This window comes from Eublepharis macularius, chromosome 15 (genome assembly GCF_028583425.1).
Source record: "Eublepharis macularius isolate TG4126 chromosome 15, MPM_Emac_v1.0, whole genome shotgun sequence".
NCBI classification, from domain to species: Eukaryota; Metazoa; Chordata; class Lepidosauria; order Squamata; family Eublepharidae; genus Eublepharis; species Eublepharis macularius.
Window position 1 is genome coordinate 52,116,908 of NC_072804.1, and position 20,821 is coordinate 52,137,728.

The 20,821-nt window shown below is 45.6% G+C and overlaps 1 protein-coding gene across 1 annotated transcript in view; it reads left to right on the forward strand.

Moving 5' to 3' along the window:
• Positions 1-20,821, forward strand: part of TMEM145 (transmembrane protein 145) — a 34,815-nt gene that overhangs the window by 9,547 nt on the left and 4,447 nt on the right. Inside the window, exons 3-14 of the mRNA XM_054998943.1 lie at positions 309-383; positions 525-602; positions 4,374-4,460; positions 5,592-5,693; positions 5,784-5,868; positions 7,873-7,944; positions 8,746-8,814; positions 10,543-10,623; positions 11,846-11,924; positions 14,544-14,637; positions 16,090-16,262; positions 19,516-19,636. Of these exons, the coding sequence (XP_054854918.1) occupies positions 309-383; positions 525-602; positions 4,374-4,460; positions 5,592-5,693; positions 5,784-5,868; positions 7,873-7,944; positions 8,746-8,814; positions 10,543-10,623; positions 11,846-11,924; positions 14,544-14,637; positions 16,090-16,262; positions 19,516-19,636 (1,116 nt within the window). The remainder of the gene's footprint in view (positions 1-308; positions 384-524; positions 603-4,373; positions 4,461-5,591; positions 5,694-5,783; positions 5,869-7,872; positions 7,945-8,745; positions 8,815-10,542; positions 10,624-11,845; positions 11,925-14,543; positions 14,638-16,089; positions 16,263-19,515; positions 19,637-20,821) is intronic.

The following is a 20,821-nucleotide window of genomic DNA, read 5'->3' on the forward strand; positions in this document are numbered from 1 at the left end:
TACAACTGCTCTCCAGGTGACAGGGATCGGTTCCCCTGGAGAAAAGGGCTGCTTTGGAAGGTGGACTTTATGGCATTATAGCCAGCTGAAGCCCCTCCCCTCCCCAAACCCCGCCCTCTCCAGGCTCCACCCTCTAAATCTCCAGGAATTTCCCGACCAGGAGCTGGCAACCCTAGAACTATCATCAGGCCCACATCAAGAGAAAGCATTCCTGTTCTGTTCCTTGGTTCTCCCCACATTTTTGGTGTCACTGATGAGGTATACAGCACAGCCAGTCTTGAAGCAGAGGTCATTTTTCTCTTCCTTAGGACTGGGTATTCCTGACTCGGTTCTGCTTCCTATCCGACTATGGGCGCTTGGACTTCCGATTCCGCTACCCAGAGGTAAGTCTGTTGTTTTTAGACATCTCTCCCTTTTAGCCCCCTCTTTAAAAAGGCTGGCAAACCCCAATTTTTACACATTTCCCCCAGTTCTGGGCGATACAGCTCCTATCTTAATCGCCCCTTCTCTGCTTCTCTTTGAAGGCTAAATGCTGCGAGAACATTCTTCTCTATTTTGATGATCCGTCCCAGTGGCCGGCTGTCTATAAAAAGGGAAATAAGGTCAGTTTTCAGTAGCTGTTCAGCTGCATCCCTCCTCCCTCTCTTTTGAGTGCTGCGTGGATCTGTCTGTGCTGTTCCCACCAAGGACTGCTCTATGAAGCAGCTGGCCCTGGCTGCCATCTTACCACCTTGCCTTGCCCTACCCACCCTCCTTCCCAAGAACCAAAACGGCATCAGCTGCTTCCCTTCTCATTCCTCCAGGTGTCTTGAAAATTAGCACACCTTGCTGCACTGTATTTCAAGTCCCCCAGGGCACCAAGTTTGGAGTCCAGTAGCACCATTAAAGACCAATTAGCTTTCCAGGGTATGAGCTTTTGAGAGTCAGCACTCCCTTCATCAGATACCAAAGCAAATATGAAATCAGTGTTGGCTGCTTACATTTTGGGGTAGGGCTGAGGGGTGTCCGGCAGTGTGGTCACCCATGGCGTGGTGAAGGTGAAGGAAAGGAGTGAAGATGCTGGTGGTTTTTGTCACCCAAAATCTGTTGCCTGCCTGAGGCCACCTTACCAGGTTACAAATGGTACATAGCATCAGAAATGAGTGGGTTCATCATTGTACAGTTGCGTAGAAACCGAGGTTGAATATACGCTATTAACTTGGAGAGCGACCCTAAGCGGGTCTACTCAGAACAATTCAATTGGGGTTACATCCAGGGAAGTCTTACGAGTTCACTGATTTTACATCAGTCTCTCTTCACTAGACGGCTCAGGTGGCTCCTCACAGCATTTGTCAATTTCATTTGCACTTCCTGGAAGGCTCTGTCAATTTCAGCTCTCCAATCTAAAACTATGTGGGATCCCAGCGAGGAGTGGAAATGGGCTGGAGCTGCTTCCCAGACCAGGCTTGGACCTGGAGAGGTTATAATGCGCTGAAGTTTCCCTTCTGGCATTTCACAGAGCTCCAGTGTATAGCAAAGCCTTTGCCCTGTGGCCGCCGGCTCTGTCTTTTAAAACTACCCTTCCCAGCTAACATTGCATCTCCGAAGTGTTCTTCACATATCATATGTCTCATGTAGAGAGACTCTGAATGTTATGTATTCCCCCAGAGAATCCTGTGAACTGTAGTTTGGTGAGGGTGCTTCAGTTATGGAAATGCAGGCGTCCCTATAGCTTCCCTCTTTTCACTGCTGCAATAGCCCCACCCCTTCCCTGATTATACACTGTTGAAAGCTCTTTACAGATGGATGGGATGTAAATTGATCTTCTACATGTCATGGCTTCCCCCCTGGGAGTTGTAGTTTGATGAAGGTGCTGAGAATTTACTATTAAAGCCTCATAGCACCTCCTCTTAAAGGGCACTTCACGTTCCCTGAGAAAGGAGCATAGCTGTTATACCAGTTTAAGCAGATAATGTAAAACTATTAAGTCTCACCTCATCTGTAAACTCACTAGGTAGCCTTAGCTCAGGGCTGGTAACATGGACTTATCCAGGGCTCATTTTGAGGGGGAACTTACAGGAACGCAGTTCTAGCAGTTCCCCAAAGAGGTCACATGACAGGTGGCCCTGCCCACCTGACTCTCGGCCATTTTGGGCCCGTTTCAGCCTGGATTGGGGTGGAAACGGCCCAGATTGGGCTTCTGACAGGTGGTGGATCACTCTCCCACTCAGCAGTGGCTCGATCCTGACCATTTTGGGTCCCTTTTCGGCCATTTTCAGCCCCTTTTTGCCATTTTGGGCCCAATTTCAGCCCTGATTGGCTAGGATTGGGTCCAAAACAGCCAGGATAGGTGATGTCAGGGGGTGTAGCTTATGCAAATCAGTTATGCTAATGAACCATTTCCGGTGATGGAAAGGGACATGACATAAGGTAATGAGTTATGCTAATACATTATGCTAATGAGTTCCTCCAGCTCTTTTTCTACGAAATGACCCCTGGACTTACCTAACAAGGTTGTTGTAAGGATTAGTGAGATAATTTACACAAAGCAATTTGCAAACCAGAAATGCTACATAGATGCTGAATATTATTATCCACCTGTTGATAAAATGCTGGAGTAACGTAAGAAGTTTTTTCATCCAGCAGTGGGTTCTTCTGCTAAGTAATTGCTTGGAAGAAGAAACTGCTTTTCAGTTTCAAAGGACCAAGATGCTGAGATTTCTCTCCAAGCTGGTTTAAGCTGGAATTGGCCATGTTGAATAGCTGCAATTTGTTCAGCACAGAGGGAAGCTCATGAAAAACATTTGTCGGAGCTACAAAGCTGCAACATATTTGCATAGTTCTGCTGCACATAATTGACATAATTTCCATGATTATAGTAGATGTCAGGGAGCAGCAGGATCCCTTTCTTGTGCGATGTAATTCTGTGCGCTTTCTGGTGTGAGATTAGATGCAGCAGTTCCGGGGATCTGAGCATCAGCTACCAGCTTTGGGTTATTAAGGCTCAGTGCTGAGAGTTGTTTGCTCACAAACGTTTGCTCTGCCAGAGAAGTCAATCTGGGTTCTTGGCATACCAAGCAAGCTTCCAACAGGAGGGGTGGGCAAGGGGTAGATGAGGCACAAATCCATCCTGGGACCTCTTGGCTCTCAGCCCACCTTAGGTAGCCATCCAGGTCCAGAGCACAGTGTGCTGACTTGCCTGGAACTGAGGCGCTTGGTCTGTTTCCAGGCTGTGTGCTGGAATGTGCTACTGTGCCAAAAGAAATCCATTCCTGTCTCCTGGAAGACCAACATGTGCACTGACAGAACCTGCTGCCTGCTGTGTCTCTGAATGAGTCATGGCTCTGCCCTTGCCTCCTCGACTGGGAGCGAGTGATTCTTCCTGCTTCCGCTTCAGGTGTAATCAGAGCACACACACAGTCTTGACATGGAGATGCAACAGAATTATCCACCCCTGAGGAGGCTGCCCTATTGCAACTCTGCATGAGTCACTACCTCCTTTCAGTCAGGAGGGTCTCCCAGAACACTTATTCATTAGCAGCACAGGAGGTGGGGGTTCCTTTTAGGTGGATAATTTTAACTCTTTCGTGCTCAAAAAGGACCTGTGCCCCCCCCCCCCCGAGCAAATAACAGCTTCAGGGGGGCAACTTAGATTAGAACAATGTTACAGGAAAGGAGAAAAAACTTCTTCCTCACGGCTGCTGCCTTGATTTAAGTCCCCCTTTCTCAGTTGCTTTTAAATAAAATTGGATTGCATCTGGGTTTTTGCCCTGAAATGTTGATCCAGTTTTAATTCAGGAACAATTCCTGGAAAAGATGGATAAGTAGAGGGATAAGTAAGTACGATTCTACTGGCTAGTTTACATGTTGTTTAATATCAGTCTTAGAATGGCTTCTGCTCTCTTTAGTATTCTTCAACTCTGTTTTAGAGTCCTGCTTGTCTTAAAGCATTGCAAATTTGCATATATACACCTATTACCAGGGCTTTTTTTCTGGGAAAAGAGGTGGTGGAACTCGGTGAGTTGCCCAAGGAGAAAATGGTCACATGGCTGGCGGCCCCGCCCCCTGCTGGAGCGGCGTGGAGGGCAATCTAAACTCCCCTCTGTCTGGAGATCAGGGGGCGGGGCCATCAGCCATGTGACCATTTTCAAGAGGTGCCAGAACTCCTTTCCACCACGTTCCAGCTGAAAAAAAGCCCTGCCTATTACATTGTTTATTGAGATGTCTTTGAAACTAACTGTACTGACTCACACTGGGAGATCTGCTTTGAGTCTCAGTGAGAGAGGCGGACTATAAATAAATTAAATAAATAAATAAAGCCCCCCCCTTTGCATTTGATCCCCTTAGGCTGGGGCTTCAGTTCCAACTCTACTGACCTTCTCCCTCTTCCTTAGGATTGTTTGATGAAGGAGTCTGTGATCCGTCCTGAGAATAACCAAGTGATCAACCTCACAACCCAGTATGCCTGGTCGGGGTGCCAGGTAGGTAGCTTCATGAGTGGCCAGGGCAGCCCTTCAAACTTTCCTTTTCCATCCTGCACAATGCTTGTTTTCCTCTTCTTCATAAATGAAGAGGCATCTTCTTCTTCATTTTATTTAGTTGCAGAACAAACTGTCTCAAAGACTTTGGGGTGGGCCGCAACCGTGTCTGATGCGCATACGCACCTGCAGCCATCAGCAGGTGACCTTAAATTCTGTGCCATAAAGCAAAACACTTGAAAAAGGGCAGAAGCAGGCCAGGCTGGTTCTTTCTCCCTGGCCCTGCTCGCCAATTGGCAACCTTACCCATTTCCCCAGATGAGACAAGATGGGAACTGAAAAAGGAAAAGCCTCAAGAATCCCCAGAAGAAGGGAGGCTAATTCTACTTCCTTTTCTCATCTATGTCCGTGAAGGGGGAAACCAGGCAGAAGAAAAGAAGAATGATGTAATATATCTAGGACTGTGTGTGCTCCTCATTAAAAGAAAAGAAAGTCGGCACCAAGAACTTGATGCCTGAGCAATCTATAGAAATTATTTACACATTAATTGCATAATCCTACTTATTTATCATAAGTTATTGCACCTTTTCTTTTGCTCTCTTGCATTGTTTATTCTGGTTTGGCTATTCATGGGAGAAGCAAAGACCCACTGAAAATCTTATTCAAGCACTACTCTGGCTTCTGAGATTTCAGAAGACAGTCAGGCACATGATCAAGCCTATATCCACACCATAAGCTTTAAAAATGTGCTTTTTATATTTTTTTTAAAAAAACCAGAAAGTTGAGATCTTGAATACTGTTCCCGCAACCATGTCCTGTGTTCTCCCTCCATTTCCATGAAACTGCAGCACACGCTGCCCCCTAAATGCGGGCCGCAGTCAAAGGACACAAATTCTAAAAGATAGATGTGGAAACTTCTTGCGCATGTTGCGTTTCTTGCATATCTCGCATATGTTCTGTGTTTACTCCCCTTTTGTGGAGAAACACCTGGCGTGTTCCAGTTTGGAAGGAACACACACTTCCTAATGATTAAACACCAGCAAAAGGGGGTGGTAGGAAAGGAGCAGACATTTGGAACAAACATTCTCCCTTCTTTCTACATCACTGTCCTCTTTTCTGCATTCTCTTCCCCAGCTGGTAACTGAGAGCTCCGTTAGGTACCTGAGCTGTGCAAGCGGCAGGAGTTTCCGCTCGGTCCGCGAGCGCTGGTGGTACGTGGCTCTCAGCAAGTGTGGGGTGAGTCTCTTCATTTCCCACCAGCCTCTTCCTCAGCCCCTTCTGGCCTGTCTTCCACAAGGTCACAGTTTTTTCCCTTTCTTCCCATAGGGCGACGGGCTGGAACTGGAGTATGAGATGATCCTAACCAATGGCAAATCTTTTTGGACGCGCCACTTTTCAGCGGATGAGTTTGGTAAGTTTATTTATTTATTTATGCCGTTTATAGTCTGCCTTTCCCACTGAGACTCAAGGTGGATTACCCAGTGTGAGATTAGTACGCTCAATATCAAGGACATTTCCCTAAACAATGCCACAGGGTAAAATAAATACAAGTTTACAAAGACACAGCATTAGCAAGAATCCAATACAGAGATGAAGAAATGCTGAAACAGAACATAAGCGATTCTAGAGCTGACATTAGACAACATGAAGCACAGGGCGCACATATTTAAAGTAAATGGGTAGTACGCAAGGCAACATAGTGGTCAAGTCGATGGTTTCTAGCACTTTAGCAAAGAATCTGAGACCTCCTCCCTACAATACAGCCCTCCTATCTGAGGAAAAAGCCTTTTTGAATAATTCAGTTTTGCATCATTTGCAGAAAGCCAGGCGAGTGGGGGGCTCTCCTGACCTCCTCAGGCAGGCCATTCCACTAGGAAGGGGCCACCACAGAAAAAGCCCCTGTATGGGCAGCTGTTGATTTTGCCCATGTGCAGGGTGGCACCTGCAGGAGACCCTGTTCAGATGAGTGAAGTGACTGAGGAGGAACATAGGGAGGGAGGCGGTCCCGTAGGTATGCTGGACCAAGGCCATGAAGAGCTTTGTTCCTGCCTAGGTCCTAAGGATGGTGCCAGGTTGACAGTGATTGCGTAATAGTCATATTTTGAAAATGGTCCCTAGATGGAGACCTGATAGAGAATGTCAGTGTGGGGAGGGGCTGAGACTCAGTGGAAGAGCATCTGCCTTGCAGAAGGTCCCAGGTTCAATCCCTGGCATCTCCAGCTAAAAGGATTAGGCAGCACACAACGTGAGAGGCCTTTGCCCGAGACCCTGGAGAGCTGCTGCCAATGTGAGCAGACAGTCTTCACCTTATGGACCAATGGTGTAATTCAGTATAAGGCAACTTCATGTGCTGATGTGTTCATATGGCGTAGTGGTTAGAGTGTTGAGCTGGGATCTGGGAGTGCCGGGTTCAAATCCGCCCTCTGCTGTGGAATGTTTCAGGATGATCTTGGGCCAGTCACACAAGCAAACACGCAGCTGGCAATATTATTTTTATTATATTTATTTATTTGTGTCATTTATAGTCCGCCTTTCTCACTGAGACTCAAGGCGGATTACACAGTGTGAGATTAGTACAGTCAATATAAATGACATTTCCATAAAGAATGCTGTAGGGAAAATAAACACCAGTTTACAAAGACACAGCAATACAGAGTTGAAGAAATGCTGAAACAGAACATAAGCAATTCTAGGGCTGACATTAGACAACATGAAGTCCAGGTAGTATACAGGAGCACATATGTAAAACAACAGATAGTATGTAAGTTCTCTAAGCACTGGCAAGAATATGCAGAAGTCCTTTGTTTGCCTTGAATCCACCCAGCACGAGGAAAGTGGGAGGAAAAAAATGACTCTCCAGTCTCCACCCCATGCATAATTGTAAACCTCTGTCATGGCCCGGCCCTCCTGACCTGAGAACCGCTTTGCTGTAAGAGCCAAAACACACGAGAAGAAATTCCTACGTTCAGCACGTGTTCTCTTACCTCAAGGTTTGCAGCAAATTCAGGCGCCTGTATTTCCCTCCCTGCTGCTCTGTAAATGCTAAACTTTAAGCTTCCAGGACGCCTACAGATCCCGGCAAACCTTGAGGTAAGAGAACACGTGGGAAAGAAAAGGATGTTCTTTCTATTTTCTCCTGACCGGGTGGGGTGCAGCTAGCAAACTCCTCCTAATGACCTCCTCGCTGCCCCCCCCGAAAAAGGGCAGTTAAGCCCCACCCCTCCCAAAGGACCAGGTTGCGCACCCGATCCGACCACTTTTGCAGAAACCAGCTGCAGAAGCCCTGCAGAGTTTGGGAGGACCTGCTGCTAAATTTCTGCATCCTCTTTAAAGCTGCAGGGAGGATGTGGCATGCCTGATGCCCACTTCCAGGGGTGAACGTTTCTCCATTGGGTTTCTTTTCTATCCTTCTCAGGCATCCTGGAGACTGACATCACTTTCCTGTTGATCTTCATCTTGATCCTCATAATTTCTTGCTACTTTGGCTGTGAGTGTTAAAAGGATCCTTAGTGAAACATTGACGTTTGGGTGGGTGGTAACCACTCTGGATGAATGCTGCTGCACTGCTCCACGGTGATGCCAGCTTTCTCATGAGAGTGTTCTGTTAAAAAAATTTTTTTGTAAATGTTCTTATAGGGTTGAAAATGAGGTCCATTGTGTGGAATTTGCAAAAGAACCAATGTGAGGTGCAAACCGTGGCTAGGGAAGGGGAAATTATGAGGAGCCCTGTGCATCATGGTTGCATGAGAGAGAGAGACAGAGAGTCTCAACAGAAGACATCTGACATGTGAAGAACACATGTCGGTAGATGCAATGTTAGCTGGGAAGGGCAATTTAAAAAGACAGAGTCAGCAGCAGGGCAAAGGCTTTGCTATACATTGGAGCTGTGTGAAGGGGCAGTGAAATGCCAGGAGGGAAACATCAGCCCATTCTAACCTCTACAGGTCCAAGTCCGGCTCTGGAAGGCAGCTCCAGCCCATTTCCATTACTCGCTGCCCTCTGGTTACCATCCCACACAGTTTTAGACTGGAGAGGTGAAACTGACAGAGCCTTCCAGGAGGCAAAGATGAAATTAACAAACCCTCTGAGGAGTGATCTCCTCCAGCTCTGTCTTTTTAAACTATGCTTCCCAGCTAACATTGCGTTTCCCTGCACTTGACGAACATGCACCAAGGCATCTTGTGTAGAGACACTCAGAGTCACACACACACACAGAGAGAGAGAGAGAGAGAGAGAGAGATCACTTTGCAAACACTTTTTCCTTCTACCTTTTTTTTTTGGCTTTCAGATCTGTTGAAGGGCCGGCAACTTCTTCATACCACATACAAGATGTTTATGATAGCAGCTGGTGTGGAGGGTGAGTCTGGGCAGAGAGGCGGCATCCTGGGTAGAAAAAGAACCCATAAAGTCATAGAGGCCAACGGGGCAGCTGTGTGCCAAAACTCTGCAAAGATGAAATGTGTACTCAGCGCTCACTATTAATCATGCAAATTAGCTGTATCTGCATATATTTGCTTATTTTGCTGGTTATAGGGAAAGACGTAGAGCTATCGATAGTACCCAATAGCTGTTCTCTGAAACTTCCTTTCCTTTCCCATGTCTCAGAGAACATACTGATATAAAATCATTGGCTCCCCCCACCCCAAAGAATTTTAGGATTTGCAGTTTGGTGACAGGAGTTAGGATTCTCATCAATACCGTCACACATATACACTGCAGAACAGCCTTCTCTTTTTTTAAAAAAAATGCTTGAATCTGCATCCAGTGCTGAATTCCGTCTTGTGGATTTATAGGATATATAAAAGTCTGCACACTGGTAAAACACTTAGTGCTAATTTATTATAGTTTTGCGATTCAGGTTTTCAATTTTTATAAACTGCTTTGGCAAGGAGAAGGTTGAGAGACAGGAAAGGAGAGGAGAGAGTTGAAGAATGACGGGATGGCCCTATATAGTTAAAACACACACACAGAGTTCTCAGGGTAGCTTACAATAGTGAAGTATATACGAAGAAACTAAAATAAGTCACACTCATACAATAATAAAATATAGGACAGGAAGCCAAGTCAGTAGTTTAAAAGAACCAGAAACTAGCGGCTAAACATCAGCAGTAAGATTAGTCAAGGAGGAAACAGAAGAGGAATGCCATCAAAGGCCTGGATAAATGGAATCTTTTTCACCAGGTTGCAAAAACTCAACACGGTAGATGGTAGTGGCGGTATCGGTTGTTGTTGTCATTGTTGTTGTTGTCATTGTTGTTATTATTAGGCCTTTCTCACTGAGATCCAAGGCAGATTACATACAGGCCGAATCCACACTTACCCGGCACAGCGCTAAGCAGGCGGAGTGAGAGCGTCTTTCTGGCGTGTTTTATGATGTCATCGCGCCACGAGAGCGGCATCATGGTGCGATGATGTCATAAATCGCACCAGAAAGACGCTCTCACTCCGCCTGCTCAGCGCTGTGCCGGTAAGTGTGGATTCGGCCACAGCAAGTGAATACAATATTATCCGTAGCTAGGACACTCACAGCAAAAATACAATATGATTAACAGTTGGGACATTCAGTGAAAACAGATGCAATAGGGTATGGCAGCTGCAAATCTGAAAACTAGCATGAAGCTGAATACATAGCTAAAACCTTTCTGAATTAAAGTGTAAGTAATTAACATGACATCTCTAGCAACATTGAACTATCCAGTAGAAGTGTATCTACACTGGCAGACAGTACCCAACAGCCTAGTCTATATTCCCTGTCCCTTACCAAGATATCTCTCTGAGCAATTTCTTATGACGCAGCCTTATAGACTGAGTAGAAAGTCCCTCCTGAATAATTCAGTCTTGTATAATTTGCGGAAAGCAAGGAGAGCAGGAGCTTTCCTGACCTCCTCAGGCAGGGCATTCCACAAAGTGGGACCTACCCCAGAGAGGGAGAAAGAGGGAGAAAGTTCCATAAACAAGGTGCCACTACAAAGAAGGCCCTGGTAGCAACCCACTGAACTTCTGGAGTTGAAAGATGCATAGAATGAGGCCTCTGAAGATCTTCTAGAGCACACTAATTTTGACTGTTCTTTCCCCCCCTCTTTAGTACTCAGCTTAATGTTCTTCTGCATATACTGGGGCCAGTATGCAAGTGACGGTATCGGCAATGGAAGCCTCAAGATCCTGGGTAGGTGTCAGTGGAAATCTAGAATTAATTTACCTATCCAACACCTGCCCTTTTGTCTAATAGCAGGGCTTTTTATCAGCTGGAGCGCTGCGGAATGGAGTTCCGGCACCTCTTGAAAATGGTCACATGACCGGTGGCCCCACCCCCTGATCTCCAGACAGAGAGGAGTTTAGAGTGGCGCAGAGGGCAATCTAAGCTCCGCTCTGTCTGGAGATCAGGGGGTGGGGCCACCGGCCATGTGACCATTTTTGCCAAAGGTGATTTAAACTTTAAAAACTACCCCCTTGTTCCAGCTGACCCAAAGTGATTTCATTGTGTGGTCCTGAGTTCCACCACTGAGTTCCAGCACCAATTTTCCCAGAAAAAAAGCCCTGTCTAATAGCATAATGTAGTGTGGTTGGAATATCTTGTGTTGTGGCATAAGGATTAGGCATGTGGGGTTCTCCAATTTTATCCTCCAACAGCTTTGTGAGAAGGAGCTGTTGATGCTGTCTCTTACCCAAAGCTAAATGCAGCCATTAAAGTTTTATGCGTGAATAGGAATTTGGGCCCAATTCTGCTTAGTCCAGTTCTAGGCACTGCATCATACTGACCTTATAAAAGGTACAAAGCCAGATTCTGATAGGCGTGTCACAGAATTTGAACCCACAACCCCATTCACCATCCAGAATTTAATTTATGGTGCAGCTCGAAGCTGAATTACACCCTTCTTAGTCCTTTGCAGTCCATGGGCTTAGAAGGGTGTAGCCCTGCTTAGGCTAGCAGGATTCGAATCCAGGAGCACCTTAAAGACCAACACGATTTCCAGGGTATACGTTTTTGAGAGTCAAGCTCCTTTCGTCAGATGGAAAGGTATCTGATGAAGGAAGCTCTACTCTCAAAAGCTTCTACCCTGAAGATCGTGTTGGTCTCTAAGGTGCTCCTGGACTCAAATCTTGCTCTTCTACTGCAGATCAACGTGGCTACTCACCTGAAACTATCCGCTTAGGATGGCACTGTTCACTGCTCTTTGCTCAGGTAGTATATTCTACAGTTTATTTCCACAACTGTTTGGGAAGGAATCGATGGATATTGGTGGCCATTCTGTGTCATTCTGTTTACTATGTCCCCCTCTGCCTGCCTGAATTTAGATTGTCTCACAGATGGTAGACCACATGGACTGCAGTCCTTTATCCCAGAAGAACCCAATCCTAGACTCATCCCTCTCTCTGTTTCTCTCCAGCCAAGCTCCTCTTCTCCGTCAGTTTCCTGATTTTCCTCTTGATGCTCATCCTGCTGGGGAAGGGATTCACTGTCACCAGGTACCAGCATAGCTGAAGGGGGATGGATCTTTTGATGGGATGGAACTTTTCTTTGCTGCGTCTCGCTGGGTTGTACAGCAGAGGATGCTGACCGAGAGCCGTCAAGGCTGTAGTTGAGGAGCTAACTGCATATATTACATGCACGTTTCCGTAACTGAACTCTCCAATGGCATTTTAAAAGTGAAAAAGCAGCTTTAAGGAGAGGGGGATTTGGAGAAGAGAAGCGGCAGGGAGCTGTTTCACTGTTTCTCTGTCGTGAATCCCTCCCTGGCAGCTCTTCTGCCCCATAGCAAGTTTCCAAAAGCGTGTTTGCTAGTGTAAGAATTGCTTTTGAAACCCCACAAGTGGATGGGGCAATTCAGAGTGGCGAGTTGGGCAGGGAAGGGGTCAAGCTCAGCCTTTGGTCGCTTCTCCACTTTAAACTGCTCTTTCTCTAAAGCTGTTTTCAAAAATGGGGTCAGCACTCCGTTATATGCATTTGCATAGGACGTATCGTTAGCACCAGAAGTTTCATTGGCGAGGGTGAGATAGCAGGGCTTAAGAGGATTGCATTTTGTACTGTATAGCTGGAACTTGCTGTGATGGCAGGAATGTTGATGGGATTATGACTGAAGTGTGGCAGGATGCACTTCAACTGTGAGGGGAGAGAGAGGCTTAGGAGGTGCAGGATTTTGCAGACAGATGAAGAAGCTTTATATTGAAATGTACAACTTTTCCTTGTCTACCAGTGATAGCAAGGATTTTATAAAGAACTGTGGGAAACACATGGCCTTGAAAATGCAAAACTGCAGATTCTACCCCCGGCCCTACTGCCTTTGAATGGTACCTTTTCTGGAAGATATTGCACCTTTTCTGGAAGACATTCAGTCAAGCTACAAGTGACGAATGACACTTGAACGGCAAGTGAACAGACTCACGTGTATTCCTCCCTGTTCACTTGCCCTCCACTTGCACAAGTGCAAGTGGAGAGCAAGTGCCAAGGGAGGAATACACGTGAGTCTGTTCACTTGCCGTTCAAGTGTCATTCGTCACTTGTAGCTTGGCCCATTGAGGCAGTTGCACAAAACCTCTTTATCTGTAGAACGGTTGCTGATCAGATTTCTCTGTGTAACAACCAACAGCCACAAAAAGAGAAAAGGGTCCCAACAAAGCCAATTATCACCAAGGGCAAGATGCCCTAGGAACCCAATAAATCAATAAATTATTTACTCAAAATCTTATTATTCGTGTCTTGCTCACCATGTGAATAAAAGATATACAATCAGTCAAATATTTACAATGTGTACATATACAATTTCATAAATACACACATATGTCCCATAATAGCTGCAAAGAGACAATGATAATTCTATAACTTCCTATACAAATTTGCTGGAGTAATGACAGTTCTTGGAATGATTCTTCCTCGTGTCCTCACACTCCAAATGTGTGGTGATGCCAACAGGATGGTCAGTATAAGGTAAGTGTTCAAACACAGCAATGTCAGAAGAGCCTGATAGGATCCCTCTGGATCTCCAGGTAGGTGGCAACGAGCCCGCCAGCTTAGAGTTGCTCGTTTCGGTTTCCCTTCATCCTGGCCTCCTCTATGCACATAATAGTCCTAGTCACACTCTCCAGATAGAAACTTTCCAATTCCAATCAACGCTGATTTACAGCAGGTTCCTAGGGCATCTTGCCCTTGGTGGTAATTGGCAGATTTCTCTGTGTGCCATTTGGTGCCCAGAAGACATTTTCAGTACGACAACAGAGACAGTAGAAGGACATCATATTATTGCATCATGTTTATTTCTAGAAAGAAGGGATAGTAGATTGGCAGAAAAAAAGAGTTCTAGTGTCTAGAAATTGAACAGCTGGGTTTGTGTATGCGTTTCGGAGGTGCTGGAATGTAGTTTATTTGAATGGTGCTAAGGCAGAACTCAGCTGAAAGAATATTGTAGAATATTGGTGTCAGGGAGGTAGCCATATTGGTCTCTGATAGAACAGCAGGATTTGAGTTCACTGGCTTTTTAGAGACCAAGAAGATTTTCAGGGGACAAGCTTCTGAGAGCTGAACTCCTTTCATCAAATTACTGGGTTGCAGTTGAGGGTGTGGGGGAGTGTATTGGGGGGGCATGGAATATGTTTTGGGCTGTTGTGGACAAAGGGTTGGATCCTCTGCCTCCTTTCTACCAACAGATCCTGTGACTCTCTTCCACTAAAGTCTTAGAGCCAAGCTACAAGTGATGCCTGACACAGGTTGGACACATGTCAGCTTCCCTCAAGTGTTGATGGGAAATGTAGGCATCCTGGTCTTGCAGCTGTAATGGAGAGCCAAGCTGTAAAACCAGGACGCCTACATATCCCATCAAAACTTGAGGCAAGCTGACAAGTGTCCAACCTGTGTCAGGCGACACTTGTAGCTTGGCTCTTACTTTATTGGAAAAATGTCGTTCTCTGTCGGAGAATGGCTTTTCCTTTTCTCCCTCTGAGGATGCCTTTCTTTGTTGGAGGAAAATTGTGCTGTGATGGAGGAAGAGAGACATGGGATCCAAGTGAGATCTAACCCAAAATGTAAAGGAAAGGTGTTGGAAGGTTCATGATTTGCCCTCCCATCCTGGCTCATGGCTCCCTGTTTTGCAGGGGTCGGATCAGCCACACGGGTTCTATCAAGCTGTCTGTGTACATGACTCTCTACACTATCACGCATGTTGTGCTCTTCATCTACGAGGCTGAGGTGAGTGCTTGCCCTTGCCGTTCCTGGTACCTTTTGAAGACCGCTGCCACCTTCCATTCTGCCATCATTTCCTAGACTAGGGAGGTTTCCGTCTGAGATGTCAGGGACTTCCGCTTTTATTTGTTTGCTTAGAAGGTGTGGATGCTGCATCTCTGGACTTTCTCCAGGCGGCTCGCAACAACAAAACAAAACAAGCATGCAGTAAAAAAACCAATAAAACTATCAGGGAGAAATAATAACTCTACTTTCCAGAGAAGATTCTGCTGAGACATTTATAGGGCTTGACCGCAAAGCAACTGCTTAGTCATTCCAGATTGTCCCCAAACGATTGCCATCTAAGTGAGAAACTGCATTATTTCTGTGGAATATGCAATTGTGGACATTTGATGGTTGGGGTGGGGGTGCTTAGCCAAGCATTCAAATGCCCCTTTCCTGGCTGTTTTTGCCTCAGCCATGTATACATCTGGCCCAACAGGGGGAAAAAATTAAAATGGCATTTGTATGTTGGGAGAGGGTGCAGGGGAAATTGGGGGTGTGCGAGAGAAAGTTTAAGCACGTCTCCTCACCTGTTGATCTCCTCACCCCCCGAACTAGCCTGATGAGGAAAATATGAAATTGGGAAACGTGCCCTTCCGCTATAATGCTTACTTCCACCCTAAGCTACCAACTGTCATTAATGAAATACACTTCTGTGGTTCTAGAGTCGTGGAAAGGATTCATTGGTTTTGTTTTGAAGTATGCCTTGGTTCTCACCGCTTTCTCTTACTAATAGAATCGGAACCCCAGTCTTGGTTCTCATCACGTTCTCCTGTCAGTGAAATCAGAACCCCAGCCTTCCCTTCCCTTCCCTTGTAGTTCATTCATACACAGCAGATGAGACGGTGTAGCCTTCTCCTCCCTTCTCTGATTCAAGAACCAGAAGAAGGTATAGCTTTGGAAGGCCTTCCTGTCTGCGAGTTCTCCTATCCCCCAGAATGTGACAGGGGAGGCACCTCATCCTCTGTATCCAGGGCTTTTTTTTCAGTGGGAACGCGGTGGAACGGAGTTCCAGCACCTCTTGAAAATGGTCACATCGCTGGTGGCCCCGCCCCCTGATCTCCAGACAGAGGGGAGTTGAGATTGACCTCCGTGCCTCTGAGCGGCGTGGAGGGCAATCTAAACTCCCCTCTGTCTGGAGATCAGGGGGCAGGGCCATTTTCGCCGAGGGTGATTTAAACTTTAACCCCCCCCCCTTGTTCCAGCTGACCCAAAGTGACATCATTGTGTGGTCCTGAGTTCCACCACTGAGTTCCACCACCTCTTTTCCCAGAAAAAAAAGCCCTGTCTGTATCTGTGGAGAGGTGTCCTTCTGCACGGCAACCCTGAATAACCTGTGGTGTTTTTGTTGTGGGTTGCAGCTTGTATCACTGCTTCCCCAATCGCTCACCCACTTCCTTCCCTTCTTGGGCTTAGTTCTTTGATCAGGCACAGGTGCTGTACACGTACGAGTCGCCGGCCGGGTATGGCCTGATCGCTTTGCAGTTTGTGGCCTACATCTGGTTCTGCTATGCCATCCTGATCACGCTCAAGCAGTTCCCGGAGAAGCAACCTTTCTACGTGCCCTTCTTTGCTGCCTATACCCTCTGGTGAGTGAATTCCAAGAGAGTAAGGGGGGGTAGGAAAGTCTCTGATTCTGGTGCAGGTACTCTGCTCGGCCAAGGTTCGGTCCACTGTTCCTTTGTGTCTTGGAGTGTTCCATCTCAAAGATGCCCAAGCAGCTATAAGGCAATATAGCTCGCTATATGTTCCTTGGAGGCTGCTCCATTCAGCAAATAAACATCTACTGCTGGCCCCTGGCCCTAGGGAGGTTCACCTTGCCTCCACAAGGGCCAGGGCTTTCTCAGTGGAACTCACTGTCTGTGGAAACCTGAGCCCAGCTGGATTGATTCTCTTTCCATCGGGCCTGCAAGACAATGTTCCGCCAGGCATATGGGGGTCGAGGCGGGTGGGCTGAAAAACCAGCCTCCTACCAGGGTGGGGGAGTGTTGCCCCCCCCAGATTGTTGTCGTCTGGTAGCTGGCCACCCTGCCCCATGAATGCGTTTTAATGCTTGGATGGGCGCGACTGTCCATTTTAGACTTTGACAGATATGTTTTAATCTAATGTATGCAATTTGTTTTATTGTGTATTGTCGAAGGCTTTCATGGCTGGAGAACGATGGTTGTTGTGGGTTTTCTGGGCTGTATTGCCGTGGTCTTGGCATTCTAGTTCCTGACGTTTCACCAGCAGCTGCTGGCGAAACGTCAGGAACTACAATGCCAAGACCACAGCAATACAGCCCGGAAAACCCACAACAACCATTGTTTTATTGTGATCCGCTCTGAGCCCGCTTGCCAGGAGAGCTGAATATAAATTGAATAAGATAAAATAAAATAATTATTATTTGCTTGTCTATTTTCAAAGGGAGAGCAGCCGTCTGCTTATTTCTCTCGGCGCAGCCTCAGAACGTTTCTGAACTTAGCACAACCACAGCCCCGTGAAGTCTGGTTAGGGATGTTCCAGCTCATTAACTGATTGGGAAATTTCTCAGTGTACTACTGGGCCACCTGGAGGACTGTAGAGGGCCAGATAAGCTCAGACATGGGCAGTGGCAACGACAAGGAAGTGGTGGCACAGAAGGAAGCAGTGGGCAGGACAGTGGTGGGGCCAGAGCTGCACGTGGTCTGCTTGGCTCAGCTTATTCCTGGATTATTTAACTTCCCGTTCTGCCCTTGAAGTCTCTCGTTACACCTCCTCTACCCCATTGAACGTCTTGGAAAAGGGCTGTGATTCAGCTGCAGAGCATGTGCTTTACATACAGAAGGCTCGAGGGTTAACTCCCCAGCATCTTCAGTTAGAAGGATCCGGTAGAAGGTGTTGCACAAAAGTGCGTTCCCCTTTGCCCCTCCAATCCGCTGAGCAAAAGAGAGGAGACAGACAAGGGCTGTTGTAACAGAGTATATTTGCAAATATAGGGTACCAGCTACAAAATGAGCTCAGAGTGTACCAGAGAACAAAGGAGCACATGCTACTTTTAAGGGCTCATGACATCATTTTGGAGAAACGAAAGTCACATTCAAAATAAGCATCTGATCTTTTTTACACCTTTAGATTGGCCATTCTCCATTTCTCACTCTCGCGACAGCATCGCACACACACACACACCTCTCCAAAGGGACGGGGGGGTGGGGAGAACTCATAATTCTTCCTTTGTCTCTACCCCTGCCTCTGCATCACAGGAATGTCCAGTTGTCTATCTCCTGAAGGCTAAACTTCTCCCGTCTTCTTTGGTATGTAGGCAGAGAGGCCCTGTGGGGACTAGTTATTTAAGACATGCATAGAAAATACATTTTGCGTCTCTTACTAGTGTAAATTCATGAGTACATGATTGATCCAAGGTCTCTACTAAAATTTGCTAATCCCACAAAGGTAATGGAAAAGATTCTGGAGAGCACTGCCAGTCAGAGTAGACAAGATGGGCCTTGGTGGCCACTGTCTGACTCAGGATAGCTCGGCTTCACGTGTGTTCATGTAACTCTTGTAAAAGTTCCAGCCTGCAGTTTGTAAGACATAATATGATCCAATAATATATTTTTTCTCTGTGTCCCACCCCATGCACCTTTGTTTAGTTTTTTCCCTTAGTGCATATAGTCTAAAGAAGAGTTCTTTTTTTTTTGAAAATTTTTTTATTGGGTTAGGATCAAATGTTTACACATTACAGTCAATATTCCCATTTCCCAATTTCTAACCCCCTCCCTTTCCTCCCCCTTTTTGTTGACTTCCAACAGTTTTCCAACCCTTTGTCCCTTTTCCCTTACTCCTTTTAATCTCCTCTATCTAACAAATATATATTCTCCCTTTATTCTAAGCAATACTTCTTTAACTATTTTTAATACTCTGTACCCTGACTATGAGTCCCATTTTCCATAATGGATAAACAATTTATCCCATTTTTCATTATTTCACTTTCAAATATTTCTATATATCATAAACTATGTAAACCATACATTCATATAAATCAACCAGTTTAACTTATACTCTATATGTTATTCATTCAGTCTAAAGAAGAGTTCTGATGAACTTGAAAGTTTGCTTGCTTTGTAATGCTTCAGTCATTCCTAATAACGGCATTGCTGTTCTGCCAATCGACCACAATAACTATATTTTTCCTCTGTTTTGTCCTTTTAGCCTAGATGTGGCTAGGAAATGTGGCTTAATAACCCCAATTGTGCACTCTTGCACCCTCTCTCTCTCTGTCAACCAATCAATGGCAGGAACAAATTTATCTAATAGTCTAATGGATGGCTTGGCCATGTTGGACGGATAGAGAGTTGAAGAAGGAGGGCAGAGGTACTATCATAATACAATTAGGCTTAATTGGCACATGTCTCTTGAAGCTCTTTTCAGCCTTTCTCCTGCTGTTGGTGCACATGAGTGAAGAATGGAAAGGCAGTTCTCTGCAGACAAATTTTGGGCTTCCAGTCTGCAGAAAGCAGGCCGTTTTTAAATGTGCTTCTATCAGTTTTCTGCATTGATTGAGGAGCATGGTGGGAGGTGAAGTGAACCTTCTTTTGCTTTTCCTTGCACCTGTGATTTTTGGTCCTGGAAGGTGCAGTGTCTGGCCCAAGGGAAACTACATTTTGGAGGGTGAGGGGGAAGGCTGAGAGGTTGTAGAAGCTGTGCTTCGAATTATAATATACACCAGTAAGGGGCAGAGAGGCTCTCTGGGCAGCTGGGAAATGGGGCAGCTGGCTAGGGAGAGGAGGGAAAGAGGAGGGAATGAAAGTTGGGAGGTTTGTGTTGTGTTAGTGAAAGTAAGCAGCTGCTTGTGTGTCAGGACAGCTTCTTTATCTTTTGCAGGTTCTTCGCTGTCCCTGTTACGGCACTTATTGCCAACTTTGGCATCCCGAAGTGGGCACGGGAGAAAATTGTCAATGGCATCCAGTTGGGTATCCACCTGTATGCCCATGCAGTCTTTCTGGTGAGAATTCCCACCAACTTCTTTGTGTCTCCTTTTACTACCTGCTTTGCTGTTGTAGCAATAGGTCCCTTAGAAACGCGACAAGGTGCATTTCTGTGTCCCACTGGCTCAATTGTCCTTTTCTGCATGATCTCTAGATTCAGTTTTCATTTTAAAAAGCACCGATTAGCAATATTTATGGATAATAGTAATTCAGTATCAGGTAGGGTGTGTGTGTGTTATGTGCCATCAAGTCACTTCCAACTTATGGCAACTCTATGAATTAATGACCTCCAAAACGTCCTATCATGGACAGCCTTGTTCATGCAAACTGAAGGCCATGGCTTCCTTTATTGTCAATAACAGTAATAGCAGATGATAAAAAACATGAATAAAACAGTTAATTAACAATGGAGAAAGGATTAATAATAACAATAAGAGTAATGAGTGGTGTTCCAAAATAGGCATACTTGGATTAGTGAGCATTTATGTATTGGCATCATATATAATTTGGGTGGTTGCTGAACAATTTAAAATACTTTAGATTTGACTACTTAATAAAGCAGGATAGAGGTATGTTTCAAAGGCCTTTTGGGGATTTGTCTGCTTAGATTTTCACATGAATTCAAAATAGCCATCTATTTGTAAAATTTGTAAAAAGAGATATAGACGTAGACATCTCTTTTTAAAATTAGTTGTGCTTGATGAATTGTTGAGAATTTTAAGCTGAGCTGAGATTTTGTCCACAATTACAAGATCCCAGATCTTAACAATATCATTTTTTAATTAAAGGCTTTTTGATCTTCTTCCAAATTAGGATTAGGGAGTTAGCAGCCACCAAGAACAATGAAATGAGCTCTAGTCTTATTTTGGGTGTTGTTCTATAACCAAACATTTACAGTAAAACTGCAGGCATTTTTAATGGGATTTTATATCCTTTAATGTAATCCTGTATCTTATAGAGTCACCTTACAAACCCTTTGATGCCAACTCAAAGTCAATGTTGTATTTTATCACTAGAGTCCTTCAGCCAGGGCCAAGGCTTTTTCTGCCTTGGCCCTGGCCTGGTGGAAAGCTCTCCCGCTGGAGATCTGGGCCCTGCAGGCCCTGTTACAGTTCCGCAGAGCCTGTAAAACGGGGATGTTCTGCCAGGCCTTCGGCTGAGCGCCAGCTGGTGTCCTCCTTCTTCCATCTAAGACCACCACT